Source organism: Gymnoscopelus braueri (genome assembly GCF_963280865.1).
Source record: "Gymnoscopelus braueri genome assembly, chromosome: 16".
NCBI classification, from domain to species: Eukaryota; Metazoa; Chordata; class Actinopteri; order Myctophiformes; family Myctophidae; genus Gymnoscopelus; species Gymnoscopelus braueri.
In genome coordinates, this window is record NC_137616.1 from 16,494,072 (window position 1) to 16,511,571 (window position 17,500).

The 17,500-nt window shown below is 43.2% G+C and overlaps 1 protein-coding gene across 7 annotated transcripts in view; it reads left to right on the forward strand.

Annotated features, from left to right (window-relative positions):
- Positions 1–17,500, forward strand: part of lama2 (laminin, alpha 2) — a 316,273-nt gene that overhangs the window by 48,600 nt on the left and 250,173 nt on the right. For all 7 annotated transcript variants that reach the window (XM_080453619.1, XM_080453620.1, XM_080453623.1 and 4 more), the window contains exons 2-3: positions 11,136–11,306; positions 14,899–15,011. In XM_080453619.1, the coding sequence (XP_080309745.1) occupies positions 11,136–11,306; positions 14,899–15,011 (284 nt within the window). The remainder of the gene's footprint in view (positions 1–11,135; positions 11,307–14,898; positions 15,012–17,500) is intronic.

Consider the following 17,500-nt stretch of genomic DNA (forward strand, 5'->3'; position numbering starts at 1 on the left):
ACGATAGCTACAAGATGAGGTTCTGCTCTGTGGAAGGCCTGGTGGAGGTTGCGCCCGGTGAAATTCACCCATTATTACCCTTTTACGCACATCGTATCCAAAAAGTAAAGGTAGTCCGAGACCATTACAGATGTTTGCAAAATAGTCGGAAAGTAAAATTGAAACGACGGTTTGAAACAACCCGGCTTATTTAGTCAGCCTGTGCCCTGTTTTCCCATTCAACCCCTGACCGCAGGTGTCAGCACTGCTCCCGATTTGGCTGCAACAAGTTTTGAGAACCACCGGTGTTGTAATTGTATAGCAGACGTGAAGTCCACTATACCAGCTCTGACAGTGTGATACACCGGTTCCGGAAACGGTTACAAATGTGATGGTTCCTGGTGATGGTGTGATGGTTCCTCAATGTTGGATCCGGTTCCTCCGGTTCCGGATCCCAACCCGATGCGGGGCACAACGACAATACCATCAGATCAACACCCCCCCCCCCCCCCCACTCCCCACCCCACCAAACCAGCACCATTCAAGTCCAACTGTAACAAATTCATTGCCATCCTTTGCTCTGTCAGTTACTTCGCCCTAGAATCTAAATCGGAAACAAACCACAATTCCAAGTGCAATTCGCAGTCGGCCTGCAGTAATTGAATTGCTTCAATGACACAGTTTAATCAGAGTTATGACTGAAGGGGATTTCACTGGGGAGATCAGTCCGCGACGACAGGTGGTAATTAGTGTCCACTAATTAACAAACTACTTTGCGAGTGTTCTAATTAATAATCATATCAAAACCACAGGTTGCGTGTTTCTCTTTCACTTTTCTCGGTATGAAATGTACGCTATGTTCTTATATATTTTTGGATTCATGATGTGCAGAACAATTCAAACACATCTTTGACAGATCTACAGTACCCTGTGTCTCAATATTGGTTTTGGCAAAAGACTTGAACCCAGAGCCCAGATGTTGCGGTGTTTGCTAGGAAGAGAGAAAGGGACAGTAAGGACAGAGAGAGAGAGAGAGAGAGAAAGACAGTAAGGAGAGCTTATTATGACTAAAACATGCTCTTAGTCACTGGCAGTCAGACACAGGGTAGGAAGTCCTGGTGGGAGCAGGATGTTGACTCAGTTTCATTTTCAACTTTCACTGAAACCTCCCAGAGGTCCACAGCATGGACCCACGCGTGCGTGCGTGCGTGCGTGCGTGCGTGCGTGCGTGCGTGCGTGCGTGCGTGCGTGCGTGCGTGCACAAATGGACACAAACACACAGAAATACAGACAAACATAGTTACAGTAGATTAGAGGTAGAGACAGATGGATAGACGGAGGGATGAAGGCAGAGACCATTTGAACTGTCATTCAGATGTTATAATGACGTAATAACGCACTGACACCCACGGCTGTATTTAAGAGACTGATTAGCCAAAATGCTAGACAGACCTTGATGAAGACCTTCTAGGTCGAAATGCGTTGGTCATACTCATTTGCCTTGCTCTAAATAAATTCATATACTTTTTTCACTTGAGACGGAGTGCCTTGGAATTCTTTTCTTTGCAAGTCTTTTTGGCAAGCAGTACTTCTTTGGAAATCCTCTTTTGTTTATATGTTCCTACCTGTGTCACCAAAGAGCACCTATCTATCAGAGCCACTGAATGATTGAACGTTTTATAAAAACAGCCAGTTTGACACAGAGGAACAACTCATCATCTCAGTGTTCATTTGAAGGTAGGGTAAGTACAACACAAAGTTTTTTGTTAAAAAGGTTTAAGCACTATATTCTGGTAGCACTCATTGCTAGAGTGTTCAGCAACAGGCGTCTCCTCATCTTGCCACCTCTTTAATAAACAGGAAATACATGTTCATGTGGGTTGCCAATCACCAGGAAACAGTATCCATTTATCAGCTTCATTTTTATAGTGTTCTAGTTCCAATTCTGTCTGCTCACTCACATCTTAAATCTGTATCCTGTGCGAGTTCTCTCTCCTGATTGGATGAAATAGGTATCGTGACCTGAAAATGCATTTTCTGCTTAAAAAAGAGCTGGAGAGACTGGGAGACTCCTGTTACTGAGCAAACATTCTATATCAATGAGTACTATCAGAATATGGAGCTATCTAACACTTATTTAAAAAAATGAATATCACTTACCTTTGACTCTGAGATGACAGTACATCACCTTTAATGCCTTTACAAACTAAACGCATGTAGTTCTGCAATCAACAACTTCAACACATACACACGCGCGCACGCACACACACACGCACGCACACGCACACACAGCCGTGTCCAGCAGAGGCACTTGACAATCTATTATGAAGCTCATTCATTTATCCAACATGTCAACACACCAGCTGTTGTTACCTAGGAAACGACATGTAGCCGCTGTTGACAGCCATACGTACGTGTGTGTGTGTGTGTGTGTGTGCATGTGTGTGTGTGTGTGTGTGTGTGTGTGTGTGTGTGTGTGTGTGTGTGTGTGTGTGTGTGTGTGTGTGTGTGTGTGTGTGTGTGTGTGTGTGTGTGTGTGTGTGTGTGTGTGTGTGTGTGTGTGTGAGTGTGTGTGATACGACATGTGAGGGAATTACTTGAGAGCATTGTCAGAAATGTAAGCAGCACGTGGTACAGACATTAAGGCTAAAAGGATAACACAAAAAAAGTCCTGTTTCCTTTGTGGTCCTTCAGTATTAGAGTCTACACTTGGTAAACTGGACCTGAGTTGGCCTTGTATGTCTCAACGCAACCCGTTGTGAGCTTGTAGATCTACTACTTTTGGATGACGTGCCCCCCAGAATATGGATGCTGGGGTTCAAGTGGTTAATTGTGATTGAAGTTTATAACATGTAGCAGCATCCTGTGTGTGTGTGTGTGCGTGTTTGCGTGTGCGTATGTGTGCAGAACTTGAGTCGTTTATACCAGTGGTTCCCTTCTTAAACACTGTTTTAAAATGTATTAATGGAAATTATTTGATTATTTGATTTTATTTATTAAATACTTTAGAACAGTTTTGGAATTGCTTTCAATCGATGAAAAGTCTTTTCCTTTTATGTAGGAAACGAAAAAAGGGTATATTTTTTTTACCCGCGACCCATAACAAGTGGTCCGCGACCCACAAAAGGGTCCGCGACCCACTGTTTGGGAAACAGTTGTTTCTACTGTCCTGCTATCAGACGGACCACTGCTCAGTATGCAGACAGCGGCGTGTCACAGTGTGACATGAGTGACAAGTGTGACGTCCAACGATCAAGTCATTCCATTTCCATTTTCCACAGTTTGCATTGTTTGAGGAAGGCGGGTGGAAGAAAGAAACCGTTTTTTAACCCATTTTGACCGGGAAAGAATCGGTGTCATTTTTAGATTTCTTTGGGCTATTCAAAAAAATAGCAGATATACAAGCTTCATAGCATAGAAAAATCGTTACAATTGGTGCACATCTTTGAATATATATATATATATATATTTTTTTTTAAAGCAAACATTTGTAACTCAAATCTTTACTTCTGGGGAATCTACAAATGTCTTCTAAATCAAAACAGTTTTTCTGAAAAAACTTATGTCGCTATATTATCAGTGGTTCTCAAACTTTTTCATGTCAAGGACCACCCAAAATTAGATGTATTTGGCTGCCGACCCCATCTCAACATATTTTGTTCCAGGGACCCCCCAGAAGCAAAGATTTGAGTTTAAAAGGTTTGCTTTAAAAATATATATATATTCAAAGATCTACAAGCTCATAGCGCGGCACTCTGTGATGCGCCATGAGCTTGTTTATCTGCTATTTTTGAATAGTCCAAAGTTCCCGCTTTGAATGGCTTAAAGTGTGGCATTATTTTTTGATAGAACAAGAGGTGATGCTTCATAATGATCCCAGCCAAATGCAGGACTTAACTCCAGCTGTGAAGACTTGTTTAACCACATTAACCTCTGGCGTGCCTATTTTGGGCAAATCATTCAACATTTTTCAATGTTTTTTCTAAATGTTTTCAACAAGAAAGCAGTAAATAGCCAATCTATTAGATGATCCGATCGATTGGCCACTGATTTAAATCGCCCGATTTATGTTGTCCTGTTTATAGTGCTTTATTTTTTTTGCTCTTGTATATTTTAGTATATTTTGTTACTGAGTGTACAGCACTTTGGTTCAACACTGTTGTTTTAAACGCGCTCTATAAATAAAGTGGATTGGATTGGATTGGATTTTCCCTCCAAATGACTCGATCAGTGATTGGCAATTTACCCGATCCAGAAAACGACCTTTTATGACCGAGCTGCACCGTTTAAATAGTATGAAAAAGGAAGAGGAAAAGAAAAGGCCGTCGGGCAAGTTCACAACGCGCCGCATTGCGACGCGATTTTCACTCCTTATTTGTGACAGTCTTGTACGACGAAGTAGGACATTAATCTTTAAAAAAAACATAACAAGTTGAAATATGGAGGTTTCTGCCCGACAGCAACGAAATGTCGTCTCCGTGCCCACGAACACATTTTGAAGGCATGGGTCTCTATAGTGTCTGTAGGCCTTTTGCTCTGACTTGTGGGAAGTGTGAATTTGTACTTGTTCAAATGACATGCAGTACTTGTCAACGAGAGGCACGCGTCACAGAGAACATGGTGACATCATGTCACGGACCAATCAGACTCTTCTATGGTGACAAGAGGCTGTGATTGGTGTTCACCGCTCTGGCACTGACTGCTGCACCCTTTTGTGACTCTCACCACTGAGAAGCAATTCAAGGGTCTGCCCTACATTGTAAGAGGCTCATTCTATTGCGGCGTGTGTGTGTGTGTGTGTGTGTGTGTGTGTGTGTGTGTGTGTGTGTGCGTGTGCGTGTGTGCGCCTGGACGAGAATGTGTATAGACAAGTGTCATACAATGTGTACTCCCAGTGTTTGTATGTGATATGTATGTTTTCTGTATGTGTGTGGGTGTGTGCGCGAGCGTGTGTGTGTGTGTGTGTGTGTGTGTGTGTGTGTGTGTGTGTGTGTGTGTGTGTGTGTGTGTGTGTGTGTGTGTGTGTGTGTGTGTGTGTGTGTGTGTGTGTGTGTGTGTGTGTGTGCGTGCGTGCGTGCGTGCGTGCGTGCGCGCGTGCGTGCGTGTGTGCGCGTGTGCGCACTTGCAGAGGCTTATCCATGTCTCATCCCTCATTCATTCCTCCTCTGACCCTTTTAAACAACACTCCATCCATCTCTCCCTCTCCTCCTCGCTCTCCATCAATCTGCTTTTCTACCATTTTACTCCCTCCATCCATCCATCTCTTTCTCTCTCTGTGTCTGTCTCTCTCTCTGTCTGTCTCTCTTTCTCTCTCCCCCTCTCCCCCCACTCGGTCTGTCTGTCTGTCTGTCTGCCTGCCTGTCTGTCTGTCTGTCTGACTGTTTGTCTGTCTGTCTGTCTGTCTCGCTCTCACACTCTCTCTCTCTCTCTCTCTCTCTCGCACTCTCTAAATGACTGTCTTTATCTCTCTCTCCATCTCTCACCCCGGGAGGAAGGGATGGAGAGACAGGTACAGAGATAGAAAGTGAGAGAGAGAGACAGAGAGAGAGAGAGAGAGCGAGAGAGAGAGAGATGGTCTTGTCTTTTCCAACCTTCTTCTTATTCCATCAAACATACATCTGGCCTCAGAACTCAACAATAACACATCCATCACACACACACACACAGTCACACACACACACACACACACACACACACACACACACACACACACACACACACACACACACACACACACACACACACACACACACACACACACACACACACACACACACACACACACACACACACACACAGTAGTCTCTCTTGTACACCAGTTGTAGCAGATGAATAAGACATGGAGTCTGTTAAAAACACTCATGTAAACTTTTGGTTCAGAAAAAGGTAGTTTATGGCGCCTCATTGTCCATATCGCTTTTCAGTCAATTAACGGCCTACTTCATCACACAAAAGTTATTAAAATTGCCGATCTACAAGCTCACAGCACGTTGCGATGCGTGGTAATATTGTCCACCTGACAGCGACAATATTACCACATTAATGGAAACCAATGACATTTAATTCGGTGGAAACTAAAGGGACTAAAAATAACAACTTTTTTTTTTACAATTTAGTATCAACTGAAATGCACCGTACAATCGATGGATGATAATTATGGTTGTAACAGTTAATTGAACCTATTGATTTAATCGATTATTCAAAAAACAATCAATTTGATGTGACACCTTGTGAGCTAGTATTGTTTGTTTTTTGTTGCTATTTTTTACGCCGTTGTAAGTATAAAAGTAGTAGTGGTCACTGGTCAATCAGACTAATCATTTTGTTGATTAAGAAAAATCTCAGATTTTTTGTCAATTTGTTGATATATTAAAACATTAAATAATTGGTAGTTGAAGCCCTGCCCCTATACAAATACAATGCACCAAATAATCAATGTTAGACGATTGCACCCACCACACATACGCACGCACGCACACACGCACGCACACACACACACACACACACACTCATTGGCTTGCACTCAAAAGTGTTGAGTTGCAGAGGCTTTATGGGGCTGAGCATGTGGTTAATAGAGCACAGAGACCAAATGGAGAGACGGCCAGAGAGACCGACAGACAGACAGACAGACAGACAGACAGCTAGGTTACCATGGTTATCAGAGCATAAAGAGGAGAGGGGAATGAACCCCACCAGGTGCCTCTGCATGTGTCGCCCTTTGGGTCGCATTTGTGTGTGTGTGTGTGTGTGTGTGTGTGTGTCTGTGTGTGTGCAGCCCTAGGCAGCCAGTCACAGTGTCCTTGTCTTTCAGTCTATGTGAAATATGAACCATCTCTTTACTAACTCCGCTCCTATGCACTGCTTTTATCTCGTTTTGTTTCACGAACATCAAAGGCAACAAAAACTACTTTATCTGTATCTGTGTTAAATGTAACACACACAACACACAGACACACACACACACACACACACACACACACACACACACACACACACACACACACACACACACACACACACACACATGCACGCATTCTTTCTCTGCTCTTTCTAGTGCTTCGTTGGAGCCACAGTAGAGCTTATCAATAATGATGGATGCATCCAAATGTGGGATAACCTTTTATTTGAATGCTTCAGATGTGCAAATGTGGTTAGTGTATTTGTTTTGCATTCAGAATGTTAAAGCCAAATAGTAGACATTCTAGACATATACCGTCTAGAGGAGTAGAAATGTAAGCAGGGTTGTCATCATAGTGCTGCCGTCGGCCACAAAACTTGTTCTTCCACATTCAAACTTTTTAATGTTTTTTTTTCGTCACTTAAAGGGGAAGACCACTCATTTTCAACATTGAACTATGTCTTTAATACACCTTAGAGCTGTTTGTGTGGAAATAAGAAAAAAGTCCCCCCCCCTCTATGTTGCCTAGAAAAGGATAATTGATTGAGGTCATGTGATCAGTGACATATGCACAGTGTACTTTTGGCTCCGCCCCCTCAGCCATATGTATATACTGTACATAATACAGTACATAACTTTATGTTGTCATTGCAGTTGTTGCTTACTAACAGACATATTCATTTCAATAGAAGTGAGCAATAAGTATTTCAGTAAGCATGGCCTTCTTCCGACTGTCTGTGTAAAAGTTAGCCAAGGGGGGAGGGGTTGCCTAGCGACCAAAGCCAGACTCCGCTCCAGGAGTTTACTGTCTATCTATAATCACTATCTTTATAAATGGGCAAACGTAAAGGTATTGCAATTTAGCAGCTTAAAAAAGCTATTCTGGTGAACAAAGTCAGAATATGTGACTCATTCCTTCGGGTGTGTGTGTGTGTGTGTGTGTGTGTGTGTGTGTGTGTGTGTGTGTGTGTGTGTGTGTGTGTGTGTGTGTGTGTGTGTGTGTGTGTGTATGTGTGTGTGTGTGTGTGTGTGTGTGTGGGGGGGGGGGTATTCACCTCACAAGAAGTTGCATACATGACAAAGTTATCCTGAGCTCTAATGAACGAGCAATAATGTTTTTAACCAATTTTGGGCGGGAACCCCTATTTGTAACTATACCTTTCAGGACGGGAACCCCTTTTGGGGCTCTTGTTGCTATGTACAGTATATAGCAACATACATTTGTTGTTGTACGGTAATTTTTGAATAAATATTTGAAGTTTTTCAGAAAACTTTGGTCAGGATTTAGAGGGTGTTTTTAGAATCGGCCTCAGGTCTAAATGGGTTAAACTAGTTCCATTTGTCTTCATGGTGTTTTGATGCAATTATTATAGAACATAGTTTGGAGCATTAAGACTGAAGCTAAATGGAAACGCTAAACAAATGAAAGCTGCAATCCATAAAGTTTATTTTGATAGTGAATAAAGCGTTATTTTGATCAATCTATATGGTGGAGTATGTTAATAAAATAGGCCTAACATCATGGGGGTGTCTCCCTTCTCTTCTATTGAGAAATGTAGATCCTATGGTCAGGTACTGTAGGACCACTACTGGTTGGTAGTGGTACTGCCAGAAGGTCACAATTCAAATTCTCCCCTGGGCAAGCAGATATACTCTATTAGGAAAATGTTGTCACATGACAGTCATGGATTGCATCTTTGTGAAGTGAGAATTCTCCAATTTGGCACAGCACAATGTTACTATATGTTTACCAGTGATAGAATATGACCTTCTTACAAAAGTAACTTATCCTAACCCAGACACACCCATTGTAAATGGTAAATGGTGCATTTATATAGCACTTTCATCCAAAGCGCTTTACATAGATTGTGCATTACATTCACCCATTCACACATGTCTATACATGAATAGACATACAAAACAAACTTACACACAAACTCTCAATATTTATTGTGATCATATTGTTTGTGTAAAAGAGAATCAGACCTTACACATTGAAAATGGAAGATAAAATAAAATAAATGTTATTAAATTATTCAATTTGTAAGAAAAAAATGGGAAAATAAAACCCACACATCCTTATTTAATTAAAAGGTTCATACACGGTCCAGCCATATACTAGGTTTTGACCTGGTCTTTCTTTTTGTTTGGAATAAGAACAGGCATCCTTATTTGGTGAACTGAAGTCGAGATGAAATGACATTCGATTAGATTGATGTTGATTATATTATATTGCCACAGTGCGGCTGGTGGAAATTGCTTTCAGAACAGCGTGATGGAATGAAATAGCACACTGTGTCATTCATGGACATGAAGCAAGAATGCAGACATCAAATAATAATAATAATAACACATTCTGAAATGGACAGACAACTGCACCATGGATGATGCACAAACAGCAAATGGGGAGAGAAGAGAAGGTCGTTTTTAACCACAGCAAATCATTCATAGAGACACTGAATCTTCAACACAGAGAGGAATACAGGTGTTGTTGAAGCAGTGATCTACAGTACATTAAGGTACAGCATACACTAGACCAGTGGTTCTCAACCTTTTCAGGCCGTGACCCCCAAAATAATCATATTTGAACTGGGGACGGTTCTCACAATGCGGCGTGTTGTGAGCTTGTAGATTGGCTATTTATTTTGGACCATGGTTTTCTTACCTTTTCTATGATGTTATGATATCCTAGGAAGAATGGTACAGTAGAAAAAATTCACAACTCCATCCCGGGTTCGCCACAGCTAAAAACGCGTGCCAATAGGCCTTGCGCTAGATCGCATATTTTGATAGCTTTGCACTATGCAATGTGACTGTCTTGAATGCGCCCCATCGGAAGTCTCGCTAGACGAGATTGAAATCTCGTCTAGCGAGACTTCCGGTCTTCCTACAGGATTCACAGATGAATTAAGGACCTTTTCAGTGGTTGGTTGGTCAAAATGCAGGTTTGGCAAAAGGTCAAATACTATTCCTCCATGAAACACTGCACTGTGGAAATGTGGGCTCACTGGTGCAACATTCTCACATATCACTGGTGAGAAACGTTGTGTTGTGTGTGTGTGTGTGTGTGTGTGTGTGTGTGTGTGTGTGTGTGTGTGTGTGTGTGTGTGTGTGTGTGTGTGTGTGTGTGTGTGTGTGTGTGTGTGTGTGTGTGTGTGTGTGTGTGTCCAGATGAGTCCAGCTGTTTGGACAGATGTCAACACTGATGAACTGTGAAGAACATCTGAGACTTGAACACACACACACACACACACACACACACACACACACACACACACACACACACACACACACACACACACACACACACACACACACAATCGCACGCATGCATGCATGCATTGCACGCACGCAAACACATGCAGTCCACTCTCTCATGAGAAATATTAATCTTCTGTTTACTTTTCTCACTCTGTTTGTCTGACTTTCAATCTCCTCCAATCTCCATCGCTCTGTCTCTTCCTCTCTCAATGCCTGTGTGTAGACTAGAGTCATTACTGTGTGTGTGTGTGTGTGTGTGTGTGTGTGTGTGTGTGTGTGTGTGTGTGTGTGTGTGTGTGTGTGTGTGTGTGTGTGTGTGTGTGTGTGTGTGTGTGTGTGTGTGTGCGTGCTCCTGTCCGTACTGTATATGTGTTCAATTTAATGCGTGTTTGCAGTTATGTCTGTGTGTGTTTGTGTCTTGGTGAATGAATGCCTGTATGTATTTGTATGTCTGAGTGTGTTTGTGCCAGACAGGAAATGTGAACCGTGTGTGTGTGTGTGTGTGTGTGTGTGTGTGTGTGTGTGTGTGTGTGTGTGTGTGTGTGTGTGTGTGTGTGTGTGTGTGTGTGTGTGTGTGTGTGTGTGTGTGTGTGTGTGTGTGTTGGGGGGCCTTCCTGGGATTTTAACATCAACAAGCTTGTCTTGTGTAGTCTGTGACAAACGTAGCTTTTACTATGGGAACGACAGGTTCTGGAACTATACGCAGAAAACATAAACGTAAAGCATCTGTCATTCTCAACACATCTGCTGCACTTAAAAACATGCCACCGACTAATTGCTCATAAATTGTTTAACGTCGGTCTGCGAAGGGGAAGTGAGGTGAACTAAATTGTCACGTTATTTGAGAACCACTGTGCTATACAAATGAACTTGCCTTGCCTCGCCTTGCTTAAAGATAGTCCTGGTTCTGAACGTTGCCTCCATGGCAGAGGTCAGTACACAACATGTCGGGCTTTCTCCGTATCTCATTGATGTGTGTGTCCTTGTGTTTTTCCAGGCCTGTTCCCTGCGGTGTTGAACCTGGCGACCATGGCAGACATAAGCGCCAACGCTACCTGTGGTTCCACGGGTCCAGAGATGTTCTGTAAGCTGGTGGAACACGTACCGGGTCAGCCTGCCAGAAACCAACAGTGTCGCATCTGCAACCAACATAGTAACAGGCCGTTTGGTAAGAAACACGCACACGCACACGCACATGCACACGCACGCACACGCACGCACGCACGCATGCACGCACGCACGCACGCCAAAACCAGGCATTAATACGTTTATTAACTGAGTTAGTTACAGTAAGTACAGTCGAGAAGATAAACCAGTCAGTCAGTCAGTCCTTCACTTAGTCCTTTTCATAATAAGAATTGTACCTTAGTCACTCACTGGCTTACTGTTAAGGTAGAGTGTTACAGGTTAGGGCTCAGAAGGCAGAGGTCATGTAATGTTGGACCAGGAAGAGTGCATGGATAAACCTCTCTTTCAGATTACAAGATGATCATTGATATTTGGGGTCGGAAATGAATATCGGGCAAGATTATCCTCTGGTGTGAGGTGTTCAAAGATCCAATCTTAAGCCTCCCGATTTGCACACAGTCGATCAGGGCTGTCCCAAACATTTTGAAACATGTTTAATATTTATCTGGGTGATCACTACTGTTGACTCCCTCACGGCGGGAGTCAAGAGTCAAGAGTCTACAAGGAGACAGACATGAGGTGAATGAGAGGATGTTTGACATGACGACTGGTCATAACAACCTTTTTATGGGTGCATTGGACAGCTGAGGCTTGTGGCAAGAACCCGACTGTCTGTATAACATGTCTCGTCTTCCCGGACATACTGTATCACAACCGTTCCTGCGTTGCCACTGCAAGATTGAAGGGCTCCGTTGTATACTGTACGTCTCCCTCCGCAAATGAGCACAGCATGTTTGTATTGCTCCAACAAGCCCGATAAATCTTAGTGCAATCCTGTAGTGTGTGATGCCCCATTATTTAAAAAATGCGTAGTGTGTGCATGTTTTAGATTGTAATCTCTGCGATTATCCTGCCGTGTGTGATGCTACCAGATTTCCAAATTGTTTCCAGATTTTAAAAGTCCTGTAACCTGAGACCGGCTTTAGTGTGGAGAGATTTGTGGGTGCGTGCGTTTTGGACTGGTAGCCAGTCGACTGACTGCAGTGTTTCTGGAAAGTGTGCTTCATGTGGGGGGAGATAAGCCAGTATTCACGCACCGTTTGTGAAGCCATTTGGATACCTGTACTGGATTACTCCCCAGTTATTATCTCCTCCAGGCCGAAGGCCAAGAACATAGATGATCTTTAAGCCCCTGTCTGTCTGTCTGTCTGTCTGTCTGTCTGTCTGTCTGTCTGTCTGTCTGTCTGTCTGTCTGTCTGTCTGTCTGTCTGTCTGTCTGTCTGTCTGTCTGTCTGTCTGTCTGTCTGTCTGTCTGTCTTTCTGTCTGTCTGTCTGCCTCACTGCCTGTCTGTCTGTCTGTCTGTCTGTCCGTCCGTCTGTCTGTCTGTCTGTCTGTCTGTCTGTCTGTCTGTCTGTCTGTCTGTCTGTCTGTCTGTCTGTCTGTCTGTCTGTCTGTCTGTCTGTCTGTCTGTCTGTCTGCCTCACTGCCTATCTGTCTGTCTGTCCTTTCTGTCTCTGTGTTTGCAATCTGAGAACCCATCGCCAAATAAAAAGGAAAAACAGCGCCCTCTGCTGTTTTTTACTCTTTCACTTGGCTCTGGGACAAGCTGAATGGAGCACCCGTGCGCAAGGAAACCGGGGTTTTGGTCTGCCCTCAGCGCTCCACTTCCGGTGGTGCGCTTATGTTTTCATTCCCACTAACAATATTTCTACACGGAACACTAACACCACTTCTCCCAGAGAACATGGATCGTTTTGGTTATAAGCCCACTTGTTTCTATGATGAAAGAGCAAGTTAAAATGTGAATATCTTTCCGTGGTTTTGTCTGCTCCAAGGACGCTATTGTTAAATGAGTTTCGGTTTGTTTTCAGTGGGAAGGGAGCGCACAGACAGTAAATCCCGCCCACTACATTTGATTGGGTAAAGCGCGGCCTGCTTCCTGATCTGAAGGCACGCCCACTTGTAAGCTAACGCGCACACGTTTTGAACGGGGCTCTCGACAGATTCAGTAGCGTAACTCTGAATCTGTTCTTGAGAGATTACTGTGTGTGTGCTGCGCACAGCATATTTGACAAACTGCCGGACCATTCAGCGCCAAACCTTTTGCGCACACTGCCAGTAGGCCAAGGAACATGCACGTGCACACATAGACATGAAAGGGGGCTTGAGCCCCTGCCCTTTTACCTGTCGCTAAAAAAGTGCCCTCTCCAGACTGAAAAAAAAAAAAAAAAATTTAAAATTTAAAAAAATAATTGGCCATTATCTCTGGAACAGAAGGACCAATCTGCTCAGTTCAAAGCTTGTTGGGTGCGTGACTTTGAGGACATTAAGCACGCAATGATACCTCTTCGGATTTGTCAGGTTTTCGGGCCTAAAAGTATGGTAATTGTTTGTTTAAAAAAATCCAATAGGTGCCCTTTTCAAATTCCAGCCCCTGCCTCTCCAAATCCTTCTGCACGTCCCTGCCAAGGAAGACAGTCAAGACACGTCCAGCCCAAATCTTTTAGGGTGACTCAATTCGGAATCAGAATTAGCTTTGTCACATCACAGGTTTACAGAAGTAAGAAAGTGGGTGAAATTCGTTTTCCTGCATAGTTCCCATCGTATCGTTATTTCCATAGAAAAAAAGAAAGGGAACAAGAAGAAGAATTGGGGGGGGGGGGGGGGCAAGGAGATCAAACTAGAAAACAAAAAACGAATTATCCACATAATTACACATGGTACTTAGATATGATATAAAGGTGCGTGAGCATAGCAGCAGATGTATACTGTGCATGATATACTTATGGACGTTACTTAAAGGGATATTTCACTTTCAAAAAAACTTTTGGTCATTTTATCGTCTACTCAGGCTTTTGTGAGCCCCCCAGACCATTTTAAGTTGCTTGATTTAGTATTTAGATATTTGATAATCATTTTATCAGACACGCCCCCTTCCTATACAAACCCATTATAACTTCAAACTCCATTTCTAACCTGTTAGATTCATCAAAAACACCCGTCCTTGGTTCTGGTGACTCACCCTGCCCTCCTAATACACGAGGGGGCCGTGTTTTTTCGATAACTTTTTTCATTTATTTTATTTTATTTTTTTAATGTATTTTATTTTTTTCATTTTCCCAAAAAAATATTAAAAATAAATGAAAAAAGTTATCGAAAAAACACGGCCCCTCGCGTATTAGGAGGGCAGGGTGAGTCACCAGAACCAAGGACGGGCGTTTTTGACAAATCTAACATGTTAAAAATTGAGTTTGAAGTTATAATGGGTTTGTATAGGAAGGGGGCGTGTCTGATAAAATGAATATCAAATATCTAAATACTGAATCAAGCAACTTGAAAACGGTCTGGGGGGTTCACAAAAGCCTGAGTAGACGATAGAATGACCAAAACTTTTTTTGAAAGTGAAATATCCCTTTAAGGTCATTTAATGCATGTAAAGGTGGGGGGGGGGGAAATGTGCGCATTAATGTGTGTATACTACCTCCGCCTGTTCATGTGTTTGTGTGTGTGTGTGTGTGTGTGTGTGTGTGTGTGTGTGTGTGTGTGTGTGTGTGTGTGTGTGTGTGTGTGTGTGTGTGTGTGTGTGTGTGTGTGTGTGTGTGTGTGTGTGTGTGTGTGTGTGTGAGAACAGAGAAGCATCCTATTGACTATGCCATTGATGGGACTAATCGTTGGTGGCAGAGCCCCCCTATCTCCAACGGAATGGAGTACCACTATGTCACTGTTACCCTGGACCTTAAACAGGTACGCACACACACACACGCACACGCGCAGTCGCGCACACACACACACACACACACACACACACACACACACACACACACACACACACACACACACACACACACACACACACACACACACACACAGAGACAGACAGACAGACAGACAGACAGACAGACAGACAGACAGACAGACAGACAGACAGACAGACAGACAGACAGACAGACAGACAGACAGACAGACAGACGGACGCATAGATGCCTATATGCAAACATTAATGTAACTCAGATCTTTGCTTCTGGGGGGGGGTCCCTGGAACAAAATAATTTACAAATGTTCGCTTTAAAAAATATACGTAGATTCAAAGATTTGCACAAATGTTCACGATTTTTCAAAAATAGCAGATCTACAAGCTCACCCACCTGACCACTCAACAAGTGATCAGGTGGGAGGGCCGTGAACACTTTTCAAGATTTTCAAGCGGGCCCGATCATCCAGAAAAGGTTGAGAGAAGAACCACATGCTTTAATTAATAGCGTCTTTTTCGTCAAGTTTACTTTCGGGAGCGTGATTGAATTGATAATTACAATGTGATGCTGAAAGGGAACAGTGAAAAGTCCTGGACTCATTAAGAGACATTAGCCGCTTAATCCATTCAGACCGGGAAAGCATCTGTGTCATTTTGGGATTTCTTTGGGCTATTCAAAAATAGCAGATCTACAAGCTCATAGCGCGGCACCGAGTGCCGCGCTATGAGCTTGTCTATCTGCTATTTTAGAAAAATCGTGAACATTTGTGCAAATCCTTGAATATATATATATATATTTATATATATAAAAGAAAAATCAAGATTTTCAAAAATAGCAGATCTACAAGCTCATAGCGCGGCACTCTGTGCTTGTAGATCTGCTATTTTTGAATAGCCTAAAGCAGAGGTCTTCAACAGGGGGTCCGCGACCCCTAGGGGGTCCGCGGAGGTACTGCAGGGGGTCCGCGAAATTGTTGTTTGATTAAACAATATTTTTGTTTGAAAACTTTTTTTCCTCCAAAATGTCAAATTGTCTTTAAACATAACATGAATCCATAGCAAACAGATAAATGGAGGCACAATGCACAATAACATGGTATGTTTATACATATTGTCTGTAGATATTTTGCACACCTACTGGGGCAGGTGCGTATATAGGAGGAGCAGGCAATATAAAACACAATTGTATACATAAATATACAATATATGTGGTAGCCCCCCCTACCCTACGAGGTAGGGGGTCCCTGCTCCATCTCCCCATCAGTTTGGGGGTCCCTGGCCTGAAAAGGTTGAAGACCCCTGGCCTAAAGTATAAAATAAAGGTTACAGCTAAACTCTAAAATGACACAGATGCGTTCCCGGCCTTAACGGGTTAATTGCTTCCATTATGTTGAAGACAACTGGATGCAGAATGGAACGAAAGAAAGAAATTCAATTAAACTTGAAGGGCTAATTCAGATACTGAACTGAACCCAACCGATGATTCATTCATGCTCCATCATGTGTGTTGTGTGGCTGGATTGTCTTTGTTTCATCACTTCCAATTTCACTTGTTTGTCCTGTATCCTGCACGAGTCCTTTCTCCTGATTGGAGGAAATTGGTATCCTAACCTGAACATGTACTTTCATGCTTCCTAAAGAGCTGTAGAGACGGGGAAAACCCTGTTAGTGAACAACAGCAATGGTTCTCAAAGTGGGTTCCAGTGTCCCTCCGATGTCCCACCGAGAGATAAAATATATTGCTCGAGCGGCGCGATTACATACAAAGTCAATGCAAAGAAAGATGCGTCTTGGCGCCATGTTGCAATCGAGCGGCGCGAATGAGGCGACGTGAACAAAGCGATCCGCCGCTTCGGTATCTTCGCTCCAGCTGGGAAAATCCAACTGATATGCGACGTTCGCTTCCCCCCAGTTAACCCTTCACCTCCTGACAGCCATCAGCGTTGATGTTGTTCTGTAGGATGTTTGGTTTGATTCATCCAGCACCAGCCGAGCTCCAACTCAGAGCGTATAAAATGGAACCAAATCCATTTGGTTCCTTTTGTACATTCTCAGAGTTGAGATTAAAAAAGTTTCAGAACCACTGCTCTATAGCAACGATTGCCATCAGAATACACAGAGATGTTGAACCCTTACTAAACTTACTTAACACTTGTTTGTAGCATAGAGATGCGGTGAGAGAGATGAACAGAAAGAGAGGGAAGGGAAAAGAGGAGTGAACAGAGCGATGGAGGGCTAGTGTCAATCTTCCTCTCTTGCATCCATTCATCACAGAGGATGTAATTATGCCGGTGGACAGGAAGTGTACCAGCGGCCATCTTGACATGTTAATGACTCCAGTCCCATCAATCACACCTGTCACCAGCAGTGCCACTGACGCTGAATATATACACACCCACACCCACCTGGTAGCACATACACACGCACGCATGCACGCACGTACACACGCACACACACACACACACACACACACACACACACA